The sequence below is a fragment of the Ambystoma mexicanum genome, chromosome 4p (genome assembly GCF_040938575.1).
Source record: "Ambystoma mexicanum isolate Mex_15411 chromosome 4p, UKY_AmexF1_1, whole genome shotgun sequence".
Taxonomy (NCBI): Eukaryota; Metazoa; Chordata; class Amphibia; order Caudata; family Ambystomatidae; genus Ambystoma; species Ambystoma mexicanum.
The window spans coordinates 663694819-663720941 of record NC_090927.1 but is presented as its reverse complement, the minus strand read 5'-3'; the positions used below and the strand labels follow the sequence as shown (position 1 = coordinate 663720941).

The window sequence follows — 26123 nt, the reverse complement described above, 5'->3', positions numbered from 1 at the left end:
TACCCCTCTGATCTCTTTTATTATTGTGTGGCCGTGTATTACTGCTAATATACGGAGGGGGCATATGCCTGGCGTTGAACATACGATGCCGCTCCCTGTGAATGATATGGTCATGTTTAGTTTGCTCAAGAGATCTCTCCCCAGTAAGTTGATGGGAGAGTTTTCATAGTACAGTAAGGGTGCTTTCACTGTTTTACCCCCCACTGTCACATCCAATACCTCTGTGTAAGGAACTTCAATTACAGCCCCAGAGAACCCCTGCGTCTCTAACGTTCTATTAGATAACGGGAACCGGCCCTCTCTAATGCATGATTTCTCCGCTCCCGAATCCACCATGAATATGAATTGCTTGTCTCCTATCTGCGCTCCTATCAATGGTTCCTCTGATGCATTGTGGGTCGTAGACAGTACTGGACACGCAAGTGCTCTCTGTGGGCTGTCCTATGCGGGGTGTCTCATTGCCCCCCCTTGATCGAAAATATTCCCCGAAACTACTGACACTCCACTGTAAGGTGCGGGGGCTGGTGCCCCATTAGCTCCTGTGGCGAAAGTATTACCAGGCGTGTAGTGCACATTGTCATTATTCTGTGGGCTGGTTTGTGTTCGGTATTGATGTCCGTGTAGTTGTGCGTTACTCCTTTGTACTACATTGTCTGGTTGCTGGTATTGTCCCATGGGGAGGCCGTAGGGGCTTCCTGGATGGGGGTGTCCGTACTGTTCTATCTCTTGGAAACCGTTGTTTTGTCTGCTCCTACATTCCCTTGAGTAATGCCCCCATCTCCCACAATTCCAACAGCTCCCCTGTGGACCTCTGGGACCCTGCCACCCATTTCCTCCCATTCCTCCATACCCTTGTCCTCCTCTTCGCCCCCTGTACCCACCTCTTCCTCCTCTTGGGGCCCACTCTTGCCACGTTGGACCTCCGTTCTGCTCCTGCTCTGTCCACTGTCGTTGCCCTTGTCCTGCCCAATTCGCTGCTATTCTTCCTTGTATTGCTATTTGCCCCTCCTCTCCTTCCTCTCCCTCCCGTATGAGTGGGAGTCCCGCTACCGCTGCTGCGACCTTCACCAATTTTGATTGCACCAACTTCGCCTCGTCCGCCAACCTTTTCTGTGCTACTTCCCTCTCTCTTTCTTTGATCCGTTTACAATGGTGTACTATTATGCTTTGGATCTCCGGCCAGCCTTTTGCCTCAACACCTGCTATTTTATCTAGTGCCTTTTGCACTTCCTTTGGGAGCCCTCTTTTAATGATGAAGTAAAATAGAGACGTGGATTGGTGCCAGGGCGTACCCGTTTCCGCTCTCCACATCTCCTGCACCCGGAGAATGTAATCCATAGCGTCCTCCCCATCATTCATGGTACATTGCATTACTGACTGCAGATCAGGGGTATCTGGGAAGGTTTCCCGCAGTGCGTCCCACACCCTTGCTCGCACGGTGTTAAAAGAAGCCCCATCATGGCGATCACACTCCAAAGTTACAGCTGGAAAACCCGCTTTAGCCCACACTCTGTCTGCCTGATCCCCTACTGCGGACACTAGTAGGCTTTTCACATCGCCTACTGCCAGCGGTATACCCGCGGTATGTTTCTCAAATGCATATATCCACTTGCTTGCCCCTCCTGACAGCTGTGGTAGTAATTTCATTAAGTTAGCCTTGTCCATCTGAGCCCACGGTATATAGTTCGGCCTCCCACCTCCCCTGTGGAGTAATGGTAGTTGTAATTTCCCTTTTGCCGTTGCAGCTTCCTTTTCCTTAGTCACTGCTGACTCTAATGACGCCATCTTCCCCACCCTATTTCTTAGTCGTCCTATCCATTCATCCTCTATAGTCCCCAGTGAACATGCCCCATCTAGCTCCTCGCCTTCTCCTCCTACTGCCATGCTCAATCTATCACTCTCATCCCCCCCTCCTCTGACATCACATAACAAATCCTCTCTGATCCCTCTCTCTCGCGAGACATCACCAATGCTTCCTTCTGCTGTCCCTACTTCTATTATCCTGGTCGGTTCTTCCTCAATTCTGAACAGTATTTCCCCCTTTTTCCATCCTTCCTCAATTTGTCTACTTTCGCTCGACGCTCTAGACGTGCGTCCAGATTGTGTGGGGGCGCACGCTGTGCGTTCACATATGTCTTTTATTCTTGAGAGCTCATCTCGTGCCACTGTAAGCCTCGACTCTAAGTCACTCGTTAACTTCTCTATGTCCACTCTCTGTGTGCCTCCCTGGGTGCGCTCTCTGGTGTTTTCGTATGGTGGGGGTGCAGTTGGTCTTTGTGGCGTGCTGGTTGAAGGGGGAGGCACATAAATCGGGTCGCTATATCCTGCTGCAGGGGCTGGTTTAGGTAATATTGGGTACAACATAACCACTTCCGCAGGCTGTTCTGTACTTAACTGTTCCTTTTCCTCTCGCGGGATCATTAGTGGATTGTCTGTGGTGGAGGGTAAATCAATATTTGGAGCTGGAGCTTTGGGTGGGGGTACTTCCTCAAACAATCTCCAAAGATCTAATATCTCCTTCCTGTTCTGCCATTGTTTTCCCTTATACTTGAGGCGAATACATGTACATACCATATCAAGAACGCTTTTGTCAAAAGACCCTCCTTCTGGCCAAATCTGGGGCAACCCCTCCCCTTTCAATTCTGTTAACCATTGATCATGATATTTATTTATGCGTTCAGCATATCCCGGCAAGCTCTTGCAAATGTGTGACAAGGGAGTTTCAGCCCCCATCCTTTAAATCGCTAGCGCTACCACGTTCGCTTTCGTTACCTTTTATTAGCTGTAAATATGCGTATGTATTCCTTTATGGCACAGACAAGAGCGGACCTCTTAAAATTATCACCCACCGTTATTCACTGCACAAATCTCTTCTCACTCACCATATCTCATCTCCTTCCCATTCCCAGGCACTCTTATGTGATCTCACTTGTAATTGATCAAGTACTGGTTATGGCCACACTCTCTGACACCACCTCGCGGCCACCCGTTCGTCTCTCACACTCGTACGGTGCGCGCACCCTTCACAATGCTTTCCACTCACACTCTTTGTCTTTCTCCTCCCTTTCCTCCCTAACCAGCTGTCCCTGTTTTCCTGCTAAGGTTACTGTGTTCACGTCTGTACGTGCCACTACTGAGTCCCCGCTTTTTAAGATGTTCTAACTTCTTTATACCCTTCTCATTTTCGCCCCCTACCCCGTGGAAATGGAAAAAGAAGAAATAGAGAGAGAGAGCACAATCACTAAAAAATATTCCCGGTGTCTCCTTTTGCTAGACACCAATAACTTATTTCTCACTTCTTCATATATTCCCAGTACTAGTCTAGATAGCACTATGCGGCGCCGCCTTCCACCCCCTCTCGGAGCTAGGTTTCCGTCACTTCTACCACGTCACTTATTTCTTACTCCTAATGGCCATATGCAAAAGAAAGAATAAAGAAAATTTCAAGACCCGTCTGTAGTAGACCCCCGATATTCTTCTCCTCTACCTGTCCCCGTTCTGTTATTCCCAATTCCCTTTCTTTTCCCCTTGACGATCACTCGCACTCGGTACTCACGTGCCCGTCTTGAACCGATACTCTCCGAAACTGGGTCCGTCCAGGCGGCGTCACCGGTAACTCAACGGTCAGCCCCTGGCTCCGGCGAGCGGCACTCAAAGGGGATTTTTTTCCAATCGGGATCCCGTACCCTTTCTCATTGAGTGCGCACTTCTTATTGTGCCGGTCGCCGTTGGCGGGCGGCCTCCCGGAGACGGCTCACCGTGCGTATCCCTTCTCGACCGGAGATTCTCGTGCCACAAGGGGGTCGTTTAAGAAGGAGTTAGGAAAAATAGTTTGGAGATATCACGCTATCGGGGTCACCACTGAAAGGAAGCGCCCCCAATTCAGCACGATCCTCCCCGCAATGAGAGACAATAAGGGACTCTCCCGTAGTGGGAATAAGACCAAGACAGAGTGCGGGTGAGCGTAAGTGGGAGTTTATCCAAGGATAAGGCATGCAAAGAACTCTGCAACCTACGAGAGCGCTCTGCCTGACAATAGCAAAGACAGGCGTATTTCTAATACAAAAAACGTCATCAACACCTAAACACTATAGGGGGCACAAGTCAATTGGGATTGGGTGGTGTCGACTAACTATAGGTGTTGCTGGCGCGGGGTTGGTCTTGGCGGGACGACGTCACTGGTCAGCCTCGTGGGTTGGGTTGGGCCTGGCAGGCCGGCTTGAGGTCATCCATGCGGTGTTGATGTGCTGGGGCAGCCTGTGACAATAACGAATACCTTTCCTGTCTCATTTGCCCTAGGCCATGCACACTACAGTTATTCAGAAAATGACATTTACGTTCATTAATAAATCGCTTCACCAGCTTATCTTATAAAATAAACACAACACATGAGGAATGCACCTCGTGAGAGGTCTGGTGGTTGTTGGTTGGGGTGAGATTTACCTGTGTCTTATTGACCGGTATTTTAGGTCACGGGACGGGGCTCTGGGACCTGGGCCGAGTGATACATGTCTGTCTGCTGCGTTAGAAGTTATTATATAGATGGGTCTCTGTGTCTTGTCCCAATGATGGGGGTCGTCCTTACACGGGGTCAGGATTCTTGGGGGGGTTCGTGGGGATTTATGAGAGGGTGCTGGTAGATCAGTGGGTTCATCCGTGGGTTTATTACCGTGCTGTAAATAACACAGGTGGCGGGCTGTGGCCTTGGTTGCAGCGCCGGGGCCTCTGACTCTCTGAAGTAACGCCAGCTTGGTTGGGGGAGGTGAGGGAGCGCAGCACAAGTCTTAGCTTTTTTATCTGGCAGGCTTGGTGGGGTGGGAGAGGGAATGACCTTGCATATACTCACAAAGGTATTTTCCTCGTGCGTTGCTGATCAGTGAATGCAGAAGTTTTATACTGTTCTGCCTTATTTTAACGTTATTCAGACACACATATATATATATATATATTTCATTTTCGTTACACATTTCTTTAATACAGTCGGTTCCAGTACCTTTTCATTACCTAACATTATGTTCACTACATTGTGTGCGTATTGTATGTACATTAGACGTTATACGAGGGATATCTAGGTTATGGCCTACAGAGATTGATGCTCGCCGCTTTGGGTGATTCAAAACATATATGAGTTCAAGTTTCTACATACTATTGAAAAACACTTTTACAAATAGAGGTTACACGTTTGGTCAACATCTTTCTCCGTGGTTATAGCAGCATTAGTCCAGACCTGGAGGGATATCATATAACGTTACATTTTTATGGTTCGTTCACATTTTAAACAGAGGTAGTTCATTAATACCAATACTTGAACTATTTTCTACCTTCTTCAGATAGTGATGCTTCAGCTTTTTTCCCCGTTGCCCCGGCCTTGCGGTCCGGGTCATACGGGGTGCAATATCACATTGTTACTAATATAATGTTGCCGTGTTGGCATCTCGGGTTTAGCTCATCTCCGACTTTCTCATGGGAACGCGCTCGCAGCGGATCTGCCAGGGCTGCTGAGGCGGCAGAGATGCATGAAAGGCCCTCCAAAGGTGGGGGCCTCGTTACAGTGTGCTGAACTCACACCATGTTTGCTGTGCACGATGGCGTCTAGGCCTAACTTAAGTTTCGGTAAATGCAAAGACAGGGTGCGTGTGGGCAATGTCGTCGGCGGGTGAACCCCCCTCCACCTGGGCCCGGGTGGCATGAGGGTGCTCCCACCGAGCCATGGTCCTCACCTGGGGAGGGAGCTGTAGGTGAGGAGGGCCTCGTGGCCATTCCTCCCCTACACTGCCTCCAGGGCTTAACGCCGCAAGGGTAGTTGTGCCGGCGATTTCAGTGCTGGTTGAAGTCACGTGACCAAACACGTGTCGGAGTTCAGCTCCGCCCCCTCCAGGAAGCGGTTACTGCAGCAAGAGCAACACTCGCAGTGCTGCCAACGGGGTGCGCAGGGTGAAAATGATAAAATGACACAGCGCTCCTTGTAAGAGTGAAAGAATCCGCCTCACGGGCGGTTGTGCCGGCGATTTCAGTGCTGGTTGAAGTCACGTGACCAAACACGTGTCGGAGTTCAGCTCCGCCCCCTCCAGGAAGCGGTTACTGCAGCAAGAGCAACGCTCGCAGTGCTGCCAACGGCGTGCGCAGGGTGAAAATGATAAAATGACACAGCGCTCCTTGTAAGAGTGAAAGAATCCGCCTCACGGGCGGTTGTGCCGGCGATTTCAGTGCTGGTTGAAGTCACGTGACCAAACACGTGTCGGAGTTCAGCTCCGCCCCCTCCAGGAAGCGGTTACTGCAGCAAGAGCAACGCTCGCAGTGCTGCCAACGGGGTGCGCAGGGTGAAAATGATAAAATGACACAGCGCTCCTTGTAAGAGTGAAAGAATCCGCCTCACGGGCGGTTGTGCCGGCGATTTCAGTGCTGGTTGAAGTCACGTGACCAAACACGTGTCGGAGTTCAGCTCCGCCCCCTCCAGGAAGCGGTTACTGCAGCAAGAGCAACGCTCGCAGTGCTGCCAACGGGGTGCGCAGGGTGAAAATGATAAAATGACACAGCGCTCCTTGTAAGAGTGAAAGAATCCGCCTCACAGGCGGTTGTGCCGGCGATTTCAGTGCTGGTTGAAGTCACGTGACCAAACACGTGTCGGAGTTCAGCTCCGCCCCCTCCAGGAAGCGGTTACTGCAGCAAGAGCAACGCTCGCAGTGCTGCCAACGGGGAGCGCAGGGTGAAAATGATAAAATGACACAGCGCTCCTTGTAAGAGTGAAAGAATCAAAGATAAAAGTATTATCAACAGTATGTATGTCAGCTACCTATAAGGAAAAAAGGAAAAGAAAAAAGAGACAGAGAAGAGAAAAGGGGAGGAGGAAAAGTGGAGTGTGCCACCCTCTCCCTATGCACTATACCCACTGTTAAAACCAGCTGCGAGGTATACAAACCCTAAAAGAGTATGCCAAGGTAGGGATGTATCTAACAAAAAGAAAGATAAATACGAGGTAAGCTCTATTAGTAAAGATGAGAAGGGGAGAAGAAAATACTTGGTGGACATTAAAAAGAGCACACAGCAGCAACTTGATTCTATGTCCAGAGAGGCCGAAAAAGCAATGTAAAGGGAGAAAAAAAGAAACAGGAAAGACAGCTGACGAACAGGGATGGACAGCAGGGCGCATTACATTTACAATTGATAAATGGGGACAGGATGCGGACAGCGAGCTAGATATGACCGAGGATGATCACACAGCATCAGATTGGGAGGACAGTAGCCTCAGTGATCATGACGATGACGAACTTAGGGAGGAGAATGAAACAGAGGAATCAGTCGGCGACTGGAATAATAGGAATAGGAAGACTAGGATGGCAGTAGTTAGAAACGACGAGGGAATAAACACAGAGTACGAACACAAATGTCCCTTTTACAGAAAGCAAAAGGCGAGGTGCATTACGTACCTTGGCAACCAATGGTGTGGGATCATTTGGTTTACAGTTTACCTTCACTAATGGCAGGTGCAAGTAAATGGACTTATGAATTTGAGAAGGAGACAGCAGGGATCCCGCTGACCGTAGGATACATTAAGAGTTTGTTGGCAGTATTGGTGAGGGAGCGAAGTGACAAAATTAGGCAGCAAGCATGATATGCAGGGGTCAAATTAAGCTCCAACATACATGACAGAGCACCCTTTAACAATTATCGACAATACGTTCAGAAAGCACTAAGAGAACTGTATCCAGATAAATCTGATATGCGATCAATATTAGCACGACAAATGAAGCCAGATGAGGACCTTGCACAATATATACGATCCATACAAGAGATGTGAACACAGGAAAATAAACATTCCTGGAACGACAAAATACCAATGTTCTATCACATCTTGGTGAAGGGGCTCCCCGCAGATGTGCAGGTTTCCTTAGAGAAAATAGTGGGGATTGACGCGAAACGATGGCCTGAGATACAAGCAACAATTGTGCACTGTTGTAAAAGGAAGCAGGAAAAAGACAAAGAAATAGCAGACAGTGTGGTAAAAGCAGAAAATAAATGAGTGCAAAAAACAACTGGCTAAAATAAGAATGGAGGAAGCAGTGCTCAAAGAACCAGTTTTGGGTCCCCCCGCTCATCAAGGGGGACTCCCAGTAACATAGCAAGGAGGGTATATGCAAGCGCCATACAATCAGCAGTGGGGGACAGTGCAGATGCAACAACAACAGGCATTCACAAACACACAACAACCATTAGGGATTTTATACACAGGACAATACCAGTCAGGGAGGGGGTATTATACAAGAGGAAGGGGAATGGGGTACGGGAGCATGGGTCCACCATTTGGAGGACAATGTTTTGCATGCAGTAACTCATTTTGCCCGAACATGCCCATTTATTCCACAAACAGGGCAGCAACAGCAGGCATATATACAGGAACAGGCACCTCAACAAATACAAATGATACCACAGCAGCAACAATTACAAGTGCTGCCTGCACAGACACAGAGTGTACCAGCACAGGGACAAGTACAAATGCAAGGTGGGGAAATGGCAGGGACACAAGGTACTGTGAGCATACTCCAGGCACCAGCGCAGACACAAGACAAGGTAACGATACTGGGACAGAACACATTGCCCCAATACACGGGAGTGACAGTGGTGGGTGGCAATCCATTCATGTCTTCCGCAGAATACATTTTCCCAATAGGGGTGCCCACAGGAGGTGCGAGTGTGTCCTGTCCTAGTGGTAACTGAAGACCCCGGGAGGAGCCAGAGATAACAGTTCAAATAGGAGAAAGGGAATTTTCCCTTCTCATAGATACTAGGACGACCAGATCCTGCACAAAAGAAGAAGGATTTCCATTATCCAACAAGAGTTTGGACACACAAGGCTTTTATGGGAACATTTTGAAGGATGCTCTGACTAAAGATTTACCCTTAACAATAGGGACACAGCATATTGTAGAACCATTATTGCATTTGAAAGGCACACCCATCAACATTTTGGGAAGAGACTTACTTAGCAAACTGAAAGCCATGCTTTCATTTTCAGAGCAGGGGGAGGTGTGCACAAAACCTGGGATGTACCCAGCTAGAGTGGCAGTATTGATACAGGCCTTCTATGGCCACAGCATGATGAGAGGGATGCCCACACACATGTAGGTGTTTTTGTATGGGGTACACGTGCTGTTGGGATACCAGGAATTGAAGGAAAGGTGTTCCCATTGGCCAATGAATATCTGTTCAGACCACTGTGCCCCGTGTTAGTTGCTTCCGGCACACACACACTGCTGTATCTAGAGGAAGTAGTGGTAAGGAAGGATATGATCATATTGGTTGGCACTGTAAGGAGCTCATGGTGGCAACAGTAAAGACAGTTGTATCAAATAAAAGGGCGTATACTAAAAAAAAACCTATTGCCAAACCTTATGGCAATTACAAAGAGTGTGGGATAGGATTCACAAGAAAGAAAGAAGTGTTCACAAATGATGTGTCAGGATGCAGCAGTCGGGGTCTACCTTCTCCATGTTTAAAGCAAGAGACAAGGTGGTTCTCCTGAGCACAGCACACTGTGGGATGTTCTAACCCACTAGTCTATGCCCTGCAACATCACTATGTGCTGTGTTCATCAAAACAACAGAACGGCTGCCGAAAAGCCTTATGCGCGCTATTAATCTCTGAAAGTGCGCAGGAAAACCTGAAAAATAGGCCGCCAATCAATTTTGCCTATGTCAGTGATAACAGAGGAGACCACTGCCAAAACCTATCATGAAGCTGCCCACAGAGTAAAATGAAACTACTTGAAAAAGCAGTGGTGCATTGCAAAGGAAACTCAGAACTGCTTTAAAAATCCGTTTTTCCTTTGCTGTGGAAAGTGCAAAAATCATGGTTCTCAAACAGCACAAAAGCTCCAACATCCTTGTTGGGTGTTAAACATCACTCTTTTTAAAGAGCTTCATAGGCACAAATGTCAGGAGAAGCACATTTCATCAGAAGAAAATCCACTTTCAAAGGTGCTTGCTTGGAAAAAATATGTCAGATATTAGCGCACTACTGCCGCTCGCCTGTGTCAGAAACTGTCATTTACTTAACCTGTCAGTTTAAACTTGTACATTAAAATCAAAGTATGGAAAAGAAGAGACTTCCTATCAAAAGCAATATAGGTTGTACAATTCAATCTCTATGTTTGAAAAAGGCTGGAATTAAGAGATTTGTGGCTATATTTGTTAAAAATGTTAATTGTATTTTAGGAAAAGACTATTTTAAACATTGTTTTAAAAGTGAGTTAAAGCCAGCCACACTGAGCTTCAAAGACATTCCACAGCTTCTCCCAAACAAAGGAATCTTCCCCCCCCTGCTCTCTGCTGAGAAACTGGGAGGGAGGTGTTAATGGAGGTGGGAGGAAGACTTTGGCCTGTTGCTCTGACAGGAAACAAAAGACTCCCTTGAATGAAAGGAAATGCAAATTTGGGCGTCAACAGAAACCAACTGCTGGCAGGAAGAGGCTCAGGTTGCTCTGGCCCAGCCAAAACCTTGGGGGCGGGGCTAGACTGAATTGTGTATCTGGAACTGAAGAAAATATAGTTTTGAGAAAAAGACTCATAGAAAACTGTGCCAAACTGGTACAAATCTGAAATGTATAGGTTGTTAAAATGAAAATGTGGTTCACAGTTTAAAACTACTCTGGAATTTGTGCGATGTTCAGAGACTGAACCACGAAAATGTTGATATTGTAGCAATTGTGATAATGCTAGGAATATGAAAACTTACAGGATTGTGCCCAGGTGTTACGCGCATGTATGTGGAAACATGTGTACAGATCTGACACTGGGTAACCAACCAAAAGCGTGTAAAACTGTCATTTGTGAACTGAAACTCTTAAGAAGATGGGACTTGGACAGATACGTGCCTTATTTAATTTGGGATAAAAATATGTATTATTAGCAATTTGGGGATGTTGTAAATATACTTTATATGAAAAATAGATTTTCTGTGTAAACACAAAGGGGAGGTTTTTTCCCTGGACCATAAACACAGCATCATCATGACACATCATGACACTCTGTTTCCTTCTCAAATCAGGAGAGAGGGAATACTTTGACCAATCAGTTTCCTAGAGGGTGGGCATAGTATAATCAGCCTATCCACCCCCTTGGGAAATATATAAATAGGGACTGTGGAGGACCTAGAGACACACACACATTCACCCATCAACTGATTTACTGGCGAAGCGCTCTGCAGGAAGAACCCAGATCCAAGACTCAAGAACCCTGAAAGCAGAAGGCCAAACTCCAAAGCTGAACCCTTCTCAGCTGGCCTTTAAAATCTTGCAACCTGATTTTAACCCCAAACTTCCAAGGGGCACAACAAATTCAACAGCGGGTTGTGCTGTTTTTCTGGTTCTTGCCAAGAACCCTTGCTAGAACCCAGAGATCCAAACCAGTAGAGCAGAGCTGTCACCCAGGATCAACCCGCCAGATCCAGTCCAAGAGGCCGTGCAGAGACCAGAGTGCCTTGCTGAGTGCAGAACCAAGCACCTGAATCCTGTCCGGTGGGTAGCAGATTCCAGTCCAAAACTCTTGACCAGATCTGACAGGCCTATTCCAAAACCATAGTTGTGAGTATTTAGCATAGAATTGTCTCTAGCCAATCTCTTATCCCTTAGTAATCCCATCCAACCGATTCTATCATATCCAGAACTGCATTGTAGAATCTCTTTTGTCTGTCCTGCATCCTTCTCTCATCCATATAATCCTGTGATAATTGTAGTGATAAATCCTCTTTGCGCTAATATAGTTGCTGAAGAGAGGCAAGTGTCGCAGCAGGCAAAGATCAGACAGAGGCGCCTCTGGACTGGTGGCTGTACCGTTGGTATCTCGCATCTTCATAGCCCCTTAGTGTAAAGCCAATCCTTGCTTGCAATATTCAAAAGCGCATCTTTCATTTTGAAATCTTGACTCTTTTTGAGAAAAATCAACCTTTAGTAAAACCTCTGTAACTTTGGAACCTTATGTGCTAGAAACTAAATTTAAGTGTCAAATTGAAGCCAACATCCTCAGCTTTCAAACAAATCCAATACGGCTTATAGTTTTACCGCAATCACGCTTAACGTGCGTGGAAAAGTTTGCCGCGATTCTGCATTTGGCTCAATTTCATTCCATGTAAAACAGCTATTTTTTTGCATTGAACGTCTGAATTCAGTTTCCTATCTGCCAGCCATTCAATCATCATTGCTAGTGTCTACCTGGAACTATCCAAAGCGGCTCCCACTAGTTCTGAATCCTATTTAGCGAATTAAAGTCATTTTCAGTGTTTTATCCATTCATTACAAGCCACATTCAAAAGCATTTGACCTGTTTAAAATCATTCCTGTTTCTCTATGCTTGCTGGGGGGAATAGGGATTGAACTGCATTTGTAGTGTTTATTCCTGAAGCCTATTTTCTCTCCTTCCATCTCTATATTGCATATAAGGGGGGATTGAGTAGTATTAGGGGGAAAGAGTGATCACATTGCATTTGATTGGATTCATATCAAGTTTTATTTCTGTGCTGCATTAATTTCCTATCATTGCAATTCATTGAACCCACACAAAGTTTATTCCATGCTCCATTATTCTTTTCATCCATACTCCTATTGATTAAAGATTGTTGATTGTAATATCATCCAACGCTGATCATTGTATAAATATTAATAGTGTGATATCTAGATATTGTTCAAATTCATAAAAGTGTTATATATATATATTGTTCAATTCATACAATAAATCTTTTAACTTTGCAAAACAACCTACTTCTTGATTCAGTGAGACCGGGGGGATTCAAAGAGAGGGGGGTGATATAAGGGTACATCGTTCAGAAATAAAAGAACTTTAGACATAAAAATATATAATTAAGGGTTCCAGCTGGGCATCTCACGCTAGGCATTGACTTAGGTGGAGTGCTGGGTTGAAATCACTTACAACACACTCAAGCTTTCCCAGCACGAGCTGACAGTTCCGTATCAGCTATCAGGTTCTTCAATGGTTAAGTCTCTTTTCAACAAGTCTCTTGCCTTCAAGGGCTTGATATTCAACAAAACAAATAAACAAAGTTCTGTTCCATGTATACTTTGGGTGATGGCTTCACCCCTGGGTCCCCCTCTTCCGGGCAGTGACCCCTCACAAACCAAATCAACAGTTCCTTTCTCAATGATTTCTCGATGATTACGTTCCATCCCTGGATCTCCCTCGTTCAGGCTCGGACCCCTTTTACACAACTCTTCAGGCTTTCTCAAAATTAGCTTTCTGGTGAGGAATTTCCACCCCTGGATCTCACTCGTTCGGGCTTGGACCCCTTTCAGATCAACAGCCTCCCTCTGCCGGGTTCACTATGGCTTTTCTTACTTTCACAAATCTTAATGGCTTTTCAAACAATTCACTGTGGACATCCCTCGGTCGGGTTCACTCTCAACAACACACTGTAAATAGGGGATGTATGCCTCACCCCTTTTTGTTAGCATCCCTTTGCTGGGATCACTCTTGCTAAACAGTTCACTGTGGATCTCCCTCGGTCAGGTTCACTCCTGCAAACACACTGTTCATAGGGACTTCAGGCTTCGCCCCTTTTTATCAGCATCCCTCTGCCGGGTTCACTGTTGCCAACTTTATCAATCATGCTTTTCTTAATCACTTGTCAAAGACTTTCGACCGTACAGCGGATTTTGCAAGACCCCTATATGACCACTTTGACTGTTCCTTTGCGGCCTTCCCAAGGCCTTCTGGTATTAGTAGTTTCAACTAGAGGGGCCACTGAGACCACCTCTCCCATCGATTTCGCATCCCAATTACTGCACTACTGTAGTGTATACAAAAGCAGCTCCACATTCCATATCCAAAGAGATAATTTCGGTAATACAAAACATACCATAAAAACAATATTCGACAATATTACAGTCAATAATTAAAAATGGTAATAATACCAACATTAAAACCCTAAAAACATTGTCAAGATACTCAGGTTTAAACAAACCTTAATAAAAATGCTCTCACCAATAGACGCTGTAAAAAGGACAAAAGTGCCCAACCCACATAAACCATACATGCCAACCAACGTTTTAGATCCCATGAGAGGGAGATGTGTTCATGAAAATCGGCAGCATGAAATTTCCCCATTGAATTGCATTGGGGTTAGAGATATTTTAGGCAGGAGACAGTAAACAAGAGCTACTTTTTTTTTTTACAGGAAAATCAGGAGGCTACTGCCGAAATAAGGAGGGTTGGCATGTATGCATAAACTGAATCCGCCCGTAACAAATAATAATAACATAGCTCTCAACTATTTGTCTCGCAAAGGCAGGTGAAATCACCCAATTTTGTTTTTGGCGGGTGAGAAGCTCATTGGAATGAATGGGCGTACAGGAGGCTTGGCGGGTGAGTCAGTCCATTGCAAGGCGGGTGAACCCTGCCAAAAGCGGGTGAGTTGAGAGCTATGATAATAAGCAGGCTCATAACAACGGAATTCTAGCTTATATACTCATACATGCCAACCCTCCCGATTTCGACGAAAATACATCTTTGCCCAATGCATTCCTATGGCACAAATGTTGTCTCCCGATTTTTCGGAGGAAATCTCCCTCCCAGGTTGGTCAGAATGTTGGCATGTATGTATACTTCACATTGCCAATCACCCACGGTTGTTCACATCACAGGACGATAGTGTTGGACTACTATTTTCTATGAAGGCAGTTCTAGATCATATACTTCACATTGCCAAGCACCGACGGTTGTTTACATCTCCCTGGATACACAGCTGTACGTTGTCACTATGGGTCAGTGCCTTCCAATACTCGGCTGGCTGGACATGCTTCGGGAAGGCTCGCGCAAGGCTGTTTATGAGAGAGAGCGCCTGAGGTGAAAGAAGAGCAACTCTAGGAATTAGCTTAGTCTCCCGCCGAGTAAGCAGCAGAGTCCCTTAGGGCAGCGAGAAATCCCACTTCAGCCACTCCTCTCCTCTCCTCCCCCCTGCCTGCAGTGTCTGCGCGCGTCAACCCCAGTGACGCTGCAGACACGCACCGCCTATCAGTGGCAGCACGCAGCCCGTGTTGCAGGAAGTGTGTTGAAGATGGCGGAGGTGTCAGGAGCCGTGGGTGCCGTGCCATACAACCAAGTGGTGATCGGTTGGTGTATCTTCGGTCTGCTTCTGATGGTAGGCGGCGCAGACTCCAGCACTGTGTTTGGGAATCTTTGATGCGAAATATCTGTGCCCCTTTCCACATAACCCAGACTAACTACTCCTCTGTTGCATTCTTCACGCTGTCCCCAAACCATTTACCATGTGTGAGCTATGAGAGGAAGTACTACCTCCCCACATATACTCGGTAACGTTTCTTTTTTGTAAAAACAATTGTGTTGTTGTTATGTTTCGCCAAAATGACACAATTGACAATTGTGAGATCAAAGTTCTAAAGTTGCTTAAGCTTGAGTACGTTTTCCAGTTCTATTTTCCGCTTGCATGTTGGGAGTTATAGTTTGTGATTGTAAAATCTATGGTGAGCTCTGTAGCATCCTTGCACTGATTTGCCAAGTCTTAAGGGCTCATGGTAGATCGTATGTTTTATTTTATAAAACGTTTTCGGGTCAGATTCAGTCAACTCGCTCATTTATTGGGGAAAAGAAAATTGTAGTTTTCTGTTACGACCTACATTTCTAGGCTCCCATTTAGGATGGGTACATCCTTTTGTTTTAGAGACAAGGATTGCTATTTTTATTTCATTTATTCTTGACCACTCCCTAAACTATAGTAGGATGGCCGAGAGCTTGGAGGAAAGGCAGACCCCTGCGCTATTAATTTGTCTGGTTGAGTAGTATGCTGTGTCACCCCTCCTGGGAGCATGGTATCTCCCAGGGCTCGTGCTCATGTCTCGTAGTAGTGACCACGTGACTAAACTAATAAAAGTGATGAGCAGATTCCGGCTCATCAGTCTTGCAACCAACTGACATCTGCCTGCTTTCGCCATTGCAGCAGGTGGTGCTGCGTAGCAGGCAGAAGGCCCACTATGTAGGGCCCCACACCAGGATGGTGACCCTGATGGGCAACGCTGTCTTCCTGTCCTTCAATAGATGCAGAGCCCCTGCTGGGCATCTCAATGTGTGTGTGCTGGTGCAACGCTGGCCGTATGGCTGTAATGGCCTGGCTGCCCCCCAGGCCATGAGGGAGCCCGTGTGACCACAGGCCGACAGGGTGCCCCCCGTCCCACGATGTTGCTGGGTGCCCCCATTGCTGTCATCTATCTGGTGATCCAGATAGCATAGGGTGCCCCCTATGGTCCGCTGCGTGCTCGCAGCCTGGTGCCGGGTGATCCTGGCAACTACGTCCCGCTCTGGTGATCCGGGAGCGGGATATAACAATTAGTTATTTCTTGCAGCCTGGTACATGGTTTGCTTTGGAAAAAGCTCAGAAAATCACAATGGTAAGGTATATACTAGTTAGTGGGCAAACCTTGTTGGTAATGGCGCTGGAATAAGTTAGAATCCTGGATAGGGTTGCAAGTTGAAGAACGTCATAACACTTTGTTGTTATTCATACTCTGAATTTTTTATTCTTTTTTGTGACCATTGTCCTGGCACTTACAGTGCTAGGTACATGTGAGAAGAGCCAACACGTGTTTCAACCTAAGTCTTTATCAAGGCAGAATCAAAATGGTTTAGGTTCCTTGTGTAAGGACGTAGGAGACCAAGGGATGGTTACGTATTCTGCATCCCCATGGTAGTGCTGGTTAGCCACTGAGGCTCTGGCTAGAAGTGTATGGTCTGCACAATGGCAGCGATTACAGTTATCACCCAAAGCAAGTCAGTGATCAAATTGAATTCCCCATCTTTCTCTCTCAAAATCACCATCTTGTGCTATGTCTTTACTGTCCCTCGCAGGACTGTGCACGGGCCAGTTGGCGCGAATACCCCACACGGCTTTCCCACCCGTAAGGGTATAAATGAAGGAGCGGGAAAACAAAGAGCTTGGTTAACAGTGACTTTATTGAACCTTAGGTCGTCTCTAACTGACTTGCCTTCCGGCATGACCCCTTTGCCCCCAAACCCCTCTTTTGGCATCACTTCCCTTGCTCCTGTGACACGTGATTGGTTGAGTCCAATACATCACAACCAACCCCTCTTAAAAAAAGTGGTACTTCAGTCCATCTCTTCTATGAGTTGCTGTGGCCGCATCCTTGCCCTTTGAGGTCTTCCTCTCATGCTCATCTGTCATGGATCTTGACCCAGCGGCGTAGGTGACATGTCCTGTTCTTCGCTGGAGTCCTCTCTATCTCCTTCATAAGGAGCATCCCAATTCCTTGGGTATTAGTCTTCCTTGTGTGTTCGATTCACAATTAGTCCTGGCATCCTTTTTAAATTGTGAGGAGTTTCAAGAGACTTTCTTTCTTTCACCTTCCGCCGTGATGAGGGACCCTTTCACCTGGGTGACCGTCAGTTGCTCACTGTTGAAAGCTGGGGTGTGCTTGTGGGTCTGGGGTTGACGTACTACCACCACGGTTTATAGTGATTGCATCGAAAATAAAGGGTCGACATACCAAATCATCGAATACAAAGCATCTAATGCCAAAGCATTGACAGGCCAATCTTTTACATGTAAAAGTGCCTTTACATTGAAACCAGTCCATCGAAAATATAAATGGACTGGTTTCAAGAAGTGCAAATGCACTTTTTACATGTAAAAGATAGCATTTCAATGCTTTTTTCTGTAACTTTAAAACGTTACATGGAACTGTCCAGTGCTGAAATGTCGGCACTGCCCAGCTTCTTGTAACGTAATTTCTTTTTATATTGGGGGGTTCCCCCCCAACCCCCACAGCCCCACCCCAACCTTTACCCTAATATAACCCTAACCCTAGCCCCAACCATAACCCTAACCCTAATGTAACCATTAATCCAACCCTAGCCCCAATCCTAACCCTAATGTAACCCTTAATCTAACCCTAGCCCCAACCCTAACCCTAATGTAACCCTTAAACAAACCTTAGCCCCAACCCTAACCCCAATGTAACCCTTAATCGAACCCTAATCTACCCCCTAATCTTAACATTACATTTCAATGGATCCATCAAATTTTATGCAATGAAATGGCCATTCTATGGAATGGTATTTCAATGGATAAAATTCAATGGTTTGGTGTTAGATGGTTTGCCAGTCGATGGCATTACCAGATACCTACCACCACGTCTTCTACCTCAAGATCATTTGTACAAACCTTCCTAATCTTGTCGGCTCACGCCTTCATGCTTTCCTTGGCAGTCGTGTCTTGTCTCTGCATCTCAGAGTCCCCTTCATACCCTTCTCCAGGGCCCGCAACATGTCGGATCCTTGTGCGAATGTTCCTCCCAAACATTACTTCCGACTGTGCCTTTCCAGTGGTGCTGTGAGGGGTATTTCGGTAGAAGTCTCTTAATAGTTGATACAATATCTTTTTCACAGGTTCTCTGGTCAGGCGTGCAATCTGGACATTTCTTTTTATGTTGCTCATGAATCTTTCTATGGTCCCGTTGGCCTGTGGCCACAAAGGTGTGACTCATCGGTGTGTGAATCGCATATATTCTGTGAAGGCTTTAAAGTCTTGCCCTGTGAACGGGAGCCCATTGTCCGATTTAACTATCCAGGGTATTCCATATTCGGCAAACTTTCTGTCCATTGCCGGTATGGTATAGTATGCAGCTGTGGAGGGTACTAACTGCACATCTGGGAACCTCAATTACTCCTCCATTGCCACTACTAGGTATTCTCCTCCCTCGATGGGTCCGAAGAAGTTGTATGTCTGTGCTGGTGCACTCTCCCATCTGTTTGGCCTGCTTCCAATGGCCCAATTCAATGCATTTGAAGATTGTCTGGATGGTTTGATCATTTTCTGTCTCATGTGCAATGAGGGTCAGGCCGACTCCTGTTGGTGCGGCTGCTTGTATGACATAATGTATGCATTGATCCGCTATCACGGATGGCGAAGTTGAACTCTTGTGATGATACCTGGGCAATGAATGATACGGAAACTGTAGTCTTGGAGTCTCAGGCCCCATCTCGCAATCCAGGGGGGCAGTTTCATTTTGAGGGTTCCCATATCAGAATAGCAGTGCCTGATGGTCGGTGACCAGAGTGAATGATTTCCCATAGAGAAATAAGTGAGTGTTCGCAAGCCCACACTACAGCTAGTTCTTCTTTTTCCGCTTGTGAGTAGGCTTGTTCTGTTCTCGAGAGGCTCCTGCTGGCATATGAGACAACATGACGTTTTCCGCTGTCAGCAGGGTCAATCTGTGTGAATATGGTGCCTAAACCTACCGGACTGACATCCACCACCAATTCTGTCTCTCTCACTGTGTTGAAGTAAGCCTTGTTCTTGGCGTTCTGCAATCCGTTGTCAATGATTTTAAATGCTTGTTTTACACGTTTCTGACCACTCAAACGTTGCTTGTTGTTTTGTAAGGGCTCTCAGTGGCTCACTCACTAATGCAAAATCCTGGATGTACCAAGTGCAATAGGTGGTGAGCCCTAGAAAGGATCGCAAATCGGATACATTGGTGGGTGGGTCAGCTTCAGTGAGAGCAGCTACTTTCTCAGGGTCCTGGGTCATGGCTTGGACCGAGAACACATGATTAAAGAATCGAAGCGTGTGCTTCCTCAATTCACACTTGTCCCCGTTTAGTGTGAGGTGTGCTTCCAGGGCCATGCATACTCTTGTCAAGGTGTTATGTTGTTCTTGATCCTTCCCGAACACCAAAATATTGTCACTGTAATTTAAACAGTTAGGAATGTGTTTGATGATATTGTGTATCTCCGCTTGGAAGATTTCAGCGGCTGATGAAACTCCAAAACTGAGCTGCTTGTAACGGTAGAGCCCCAGATGAGTAACACAAGTGATTATGTACCTGGACTCCTCACTCAACTCTAACTGATGGTCACCTAAGTCCAGTTTTCATAAAACGGGGACATCATTGAGTAGATGGACCATGACCTTTTATTTGTGAGGCCTGGTGATGCACTCTCAGTATGGCTTTGTAGCCGGTGCATATCCACACATAATCTAATGTCTTGTGAGTCCCTTTTGGGGATGGGTACAATTGGGGATGCACACGTGGTGTGTCCCTTGACTGGCTCAATGATCTCTGCGGTCAACAGTTTGTGTAGCTCTTCCTCCACTTTCCTTTGAATGTTCACTAGAATGCCACGGTAATGTGTGGGGCCACTGGAGGTACCTGTGGATCGATGTGCAGTTTGATCTGGTGCTTTTTTAATTTAACCAGCCCATTGAATAGTTTGGGGAAGAGTTGTTCTATCTTGGCCGATGGGTCTATATATTTTAGGAAAACAGAAAGGTGATGGCTGGAAGGTTTTGAATTAATCATAACCACGGGCAAAGCTCTGGGCAACCCTCCAGACCATCGTTTTTCAGCCTGCCAAGCCATTACAGAAGGGGAAAAACCATATGCAAATCAGGCTTGGTCCTACCCCAAAAGGGGGCAGTCCAGCCCGAACTGGTAGGTCACATCCCTTCTGCACGAGACCACAAGCATCCCCAGACATGTTTCAGCCTTGTTGGGCGTCATCAGTGAGGAGTAGCTTGGGTCTCTAGGCCCGGCAGACTCGGGACCCACGTCTGGGCATACCCGTCCCACTCGGGGTGACTTTAGTAAAACAGAAAGTGGTAAAGATTAAGTCTAAACCTTCCAGCCATCACCTCTTTGTTTTTTCTATATATTTTAGGGCCATGAGTTGGTATAGCACGTGTATGAGACCCATGTCTATTGCAGCTTTAAAGCTTAATATACACCCGCTGTCGGTCGCAGCCTCCGAAACATGCATGGGTATTTTTTTCTACTGCGTCTTGTATGTACATTGTACCATGAAGTATCCTTTGCACGGTAACAGAGTTTTTGACGGGGGGGGCGTGGCTGAGAGGCCATGAAGTAGGACGTGTTTCCTAGAGGGCTCCTGCCGATCCGACATGATCCTGAGTAGAAACTGCATGATTAATGAGCATTCCTTCACAGAAAAGAAAGGCCTGATGTGTGAAATGACGGAGCACATCCGGGAGAAAGCTGGAGTTCTAATACGGACATATAGACAGTAACGAGTCGCTGCTAGTTTGTACCCAGTGAGAAGGAAAGTGAATCAAGAGGGCCGGCGCTGGAGTACAAAGGGCGGCCTGATTACTGCAGCGAACAAGCAGGGTCAGAAGAAAGCTGCGAGGGAGCGCCAACATTGCAGAAACGCAAGAACATTGCAGGGCTCTGGAGACCCGAGCAAAGGTGACACTAGGACATGACGGAAGGAGACCCACATTGCCCCAGAGACTGTCAGGGACTGCTGGAGAGTGGCTCGGCTCTGGGGAGGCAGGAGACGGGCTGAAGTGGTGCCGAGGAGAGAAAGACGGAGGAGAGAGCCCACGTATGTGAAGAAGGAAAGCACCAGCAGCTCTGGGAGAAGAGGCAGGAGTCTGCTGGAGCCGCGAACAGAGGCGCAGGGGCACGCTCCATAAGTGGACAAAGTCAACAGGCAGAGGGCCCTGTGGAAAACAGCATAGCCAAGTCAGGCAAAGAAAGGCTCACCTCTAAAACACAAGGCTGGAGCCCTGGATGGGGAATATCTACATCAGCTGGTAGTGAAACTGACCAGGTATTCACATGAGCGGACCCGAACTGTGGGAATACCTGCCAAAAACACACCGGACAACAAACAAAAAATGACACTGTAAGTCATGCGGTGAGAGACTCTGGGTAGTAAGGCTGCAAATGGGCACTCCCAGACTCGACAGCATAGTTGGTGCATTGGAGGAGGGCAGGAGGGAGAGACTACGCACAAGCTAACACAGACTGCAGCGCAATGCACAATCCATGCACTCAGACAAGAGCCTGATCCCCCATGAGGACTGGACGGGAAGGATATTTGGTGTTGACTGGGGTGCGTGGAGCGGCAGGAAAAGCGTGGAGCGCACGGAGGGCACCCAGCTGTTGTTAGAAAGGATTTGGCAGGTGTCACTGCAAACACCAGTAGGAGGCCCGGGAGCTTTGCGGCCACTGAAGGGGTGCTTGGGCATACGTAATTGGTGGTGTGCACCCGGCGGGGAGCCTTTGGTAGCGCCAAAGAACTGTTAATATGGAGTAAGGGCTCCAGCCACAACAAGACTTGTAACTCGATGGGAGGCTGGGCGACAGGGGCAGGCACTGAAGGGGGAGCCCCATTTTTCATAAATGAGGAGTAAGCAGTACGAACTAAGGAGCTAACACAAAGGCTCCCCTACACAGGTGTCACCGCACTAAGGTGACAAGCGCTGCTGCAGAAGCTACAGACTCTTGGGCGGGTCAACACGAATGCCAACCCTGGGCTTATATACAACAAATAGTAACAACCACTGGTAGGCGGCAAGGAAGAGCCTGAATCCCACTGAGGAGCAGAGGACTGCTTCAACACAACAAAGCTGGCACACCTGGCCCCTCAGCACAAAAGTCAAGAGGCGCTGAACCAGCGCATCCCGCATAACACGCACCCATACTTTAGAGAACAGAGGAGACAATACCAGCAGTCGCTGAGATTGCATCCAAACAACACAAATCTAAAGGGAAGCAGCCCACCATGGACTAATACGCCAGGACATCCCAACCAACGGTTGGCACCAGCAACAAGGAGAGGAGCCCACAGACAGATACAGGACAGACGAGAAGTGAAAGACAGATCCTAGAGGCAATAGCAGACTTAAAGGTCACGTGGGAAACTAAACTGGAAGCAGCTATGGCAAATCTCAAGACGTCTCTTGAATTCAAGATTGATGCAGTACAAGTGGACGTCAACCTACTGCGACAAGACATCAAAGGGATAGCCGAATGCACAAGCGAGCTGGGAAAAGAAGTTCAGTCAAACACTACCACCTGCAAGGCGAACGCCTCTGAGATTCACACACTGCGCCAACAAGTGAGCAACTTGGAAAGCAGGGCTGAGGAGGCCGAAGGCCGGGCCCGTACGAACAACGTACGCATAATAGGGCTCCCGGAAGGCGAGGAATGCTCAAACCCCACAGACTATATAGAAACCATGTTGCTGCAAGAGATTGGAGGAGGGGCACTCTCCCAAGGATTCGCGGTAGAGAGAGCCCACCACGCACTGACAGAGACCGGCCCCGGGAGCACCGCCGAGGCCGATCATTGCCAAAATACGAAATTACCGGGACAGGGAAAGAACCCTGGAGTACTTTCGCAAAGGGGGCACCATAAGGAGAGCATCTGCGGCAATAACGGCATACCCGGACTACACGCTCCAGGTGCAAAGATGCCGACTAAACGTTGGAGCAGTAAAGAGGAGACTGCGGGAATTGGGCTTCAAATACATGCTGATGTATCCTGCGGACTTAGTCTTTCATAAAAACAAGGCACTGTTCTTCGAGACCCCGGAAGAAGCTATGGACTGGCTGGATGCACAGAATGGCCCGCAGGAGGTGAAGGAGCAACGCGAGAGCAGAGACAAGAAGTGAAGCATCGGCCCGGAACACTGAGCTGCTGTGTGTGTATATATAATGACAATGGGACTTGTATATAGCTCTGCACAAGATTGGGAGGAGTTAGGATGTACAGGTGGCGGGCAGAAAACATTGAAGCTAAATGCAGGAGACACAGACGACCCGTCTAACACCCCACCAGATAGACTTGTTAGGTTGCTAGTAGTGTGGCAACCTCCTGCTGGGTTCCTAGCACCGATATACAGGGTAGGACTAGATGCAGGATGGTCCGAGATCCAGGGATGGAGCTGGGCTACAGTTGGGGACCGGGAGGATGGCGGGAGGGGGGAGTGTTGAGGGGGTTTGTAGAGTATATGGATAGGGTTATAGGGGTAGTTGTTAGGAAACAAGCTTGCACCCATGTGCCTTTGCGCAGGATTCACGCCAAGTACACCTGGAGTGAAGGACAAGGAGGGAGGGAGGAGGAACGGGATACGGATGATAATGGGAGACCTTAAAATAGTAACCTGGAACGTCAGAGGACTCAACAGCTACCTGAAGAGAAACAAGGTAATGATGTACCTGAGAAGGCAAAAAGCAGACATAGCCCTATTGCAAGAAACCCACCTCACCAAAGAGAAACAAGAGTTGGTAAAGAAAAAGTGAAGAGGGACCACCATAGGAGCAACGTATTCAGCATACGCCAGTGGACTAATCATTTGGGTGGTGCCACATGTGCCCTTCCAGATGCTACAGGCCACGGTGGAGCCGGATGGGAGGATGGTAGCGATTCGGGGGCTGCTAGAGAACAGAGAATTGTGCATCATAAACACATATGCCCCAAACCAAGAGACAGTGGCCTATTTTAAGACATTATATAGTAAGATTAGCCCCCACATAGGAGGAGCGGTTATACGGGGAGGGGACTTCCATTGCACGCTGAACCCCAAAATGGACAGATCGGACACAAAACTAGATAAACCCACCCCTGCGGCGAAAATGTTACAAGCCCTGCTAAGAGCCTTTGGGCTGGAAGACATATGGAGGCAGCAACACCCGCATGATGGACACTACTCGCACTATGCCGCCCTGCACAACCTGCACACAAGACTAGATTACATGTTCGCCACTCAGGAACTTGTGGGGGAAATGATGGGCTCAGAATATAAGGCGAGAATACTATCGTACCACTCCCCTCTGGTTCTGACGTGGCAACATCAGCCTCCCAGAGCCAGGATCCCAACATGGAGGCTTAGAGCCGAGGCATGGAAGGACACCGCATTTCGAGAGGACCTAAGGGAGGAGAAAATTGGGTATTTCAAAAATAATACAGGAAGCGTAGAGACAGAGGGTACCCTATGGGAGGCCTTTAAGGTGGTAGTGAGGGAGGTGGCCATATCCAAATCTAGAGTGCTCCAAGGGGGCATAGTGCGAGAGCTACAGGAGACAGAAAAGACACTAGAAGTATTTATGAAAAGAGGGGGCACCTCACAGGAGGACGCCGAACATGTGAGCCAATTACAATAGGCAAGCGCTGGGCTCTGGGAGAGGCTATGCAACCTGAACTATAAAAAATACATTGAAAGACAACACGCAGGGGGAGACAAACCAGGGAGGCTGCTCGCATTGCTATACAAAAACGAGACACCAAGAACAATAATTAGAGAGATAACGGGAGAAGAGGGCCAAGTTTGGAACACCCAGGAGAGAGTGAACGAGAGATTCCTCAGATTCTACAAACACCTCTATGAAAACACAGGAGAGATGAGAGTGCAGGAGACTCAAGAGACGTTAGAAGACATTGGACTACCTAAACTGAGTCGGGAAGATGGGGAGAGCCTAGACGTCCCAATCACAATAGAGGAATTAGAGACAGTGGTAATACATTTGCCCACGAGCAAAGCCCCTGGGACAGACGGGCTCCCCAGTGAATTCTATAAAACATATAGACAAGAAGTGCTTCCACCCCGCTAATGGCAATGTTAAACAAGGCCTTCGAGAAAGGGAAACTGCCGGAATCGCTGAGGGAAGCAGTAATTATTCCACTCCTTAAACCTGACAAGCCAAGCACAGCCTGTGGGTCGTACAGACCACTATCCATGCTAAACCAGGACAGTAATATTCTTACGTCTGTGCTGGCGAATAGACTTAAGCGGGTAATAAATAAACTCGTACACCCCGATCAAACCGTATATGTCCCAGGTAGAAGCATATCTGATAACCACAGGAGGCTCCACCATATTATATAACAGGCAGAGGGCAACCCAAGTGAAATAGCAATAGTCCCGCTAGATGCAGTGAAAGCCTTCGACTCTGTAAGGTGGCCTTGGATGATGGCGGCCTTGAAAGAATACAGGATGGGACTAGGGTACCTGCGGTGGGTTTAAATGGTGTATAGCTCCCCAACAGCCAGGGTCAAAACGGGAGCGATAATCTCAGATAAATGGCAATTTAGCAGAGGCACGAGACAGGGCTGCCCTTGGTCTCTGATGCTGTACATCCTTGCACTAGAACCACAGTACGAAGAAATAGGGGTCCACACTAGGGGAGTACCGCACTTGATATTGTTGTATGCGGATGATATGCTGTTATGCTTGTGGTTCCCAAAGGAAAACTTGCAATACATCTTCGAGGTGATGGAGCGTTGCGTGACTCTTTCGGGCATATCGGTGAACCCCAAAAAATCATGCATGTTCACCCTG

The 26123-nt window shown here is 47.4% G+C and overlaps 1 protein-coding gene across 2 annotated transcripts in view; it reads left to right on the top strand.

The window, feature by feature from the left end:
- The first annotated feature begins 14795 nt into the window (after positions 1-14795).
- LMBRD1 (LMBR1 domain containing 1) overlaps positions 14796-26123 on the top strand; it is a 1758308-nt gene continuing 1746980 nt past the window's right edge. The window contains exon 1 of one of the 2 annotated variants that reach the window (XM_069606201.1): positions 14796-15144. In XM_069606201.1, coding sequence (XP_069462302.1) covers positions 15061-15144 — 84 coding nt within the window. In that variant the 5' untranslated portion in view covers positions 14796-15060. The remainder of the gene's footprint in view (positions 15145-26123) is intronic. The other variant, XM_069606202.1, reaches the window with a different exon arrangement.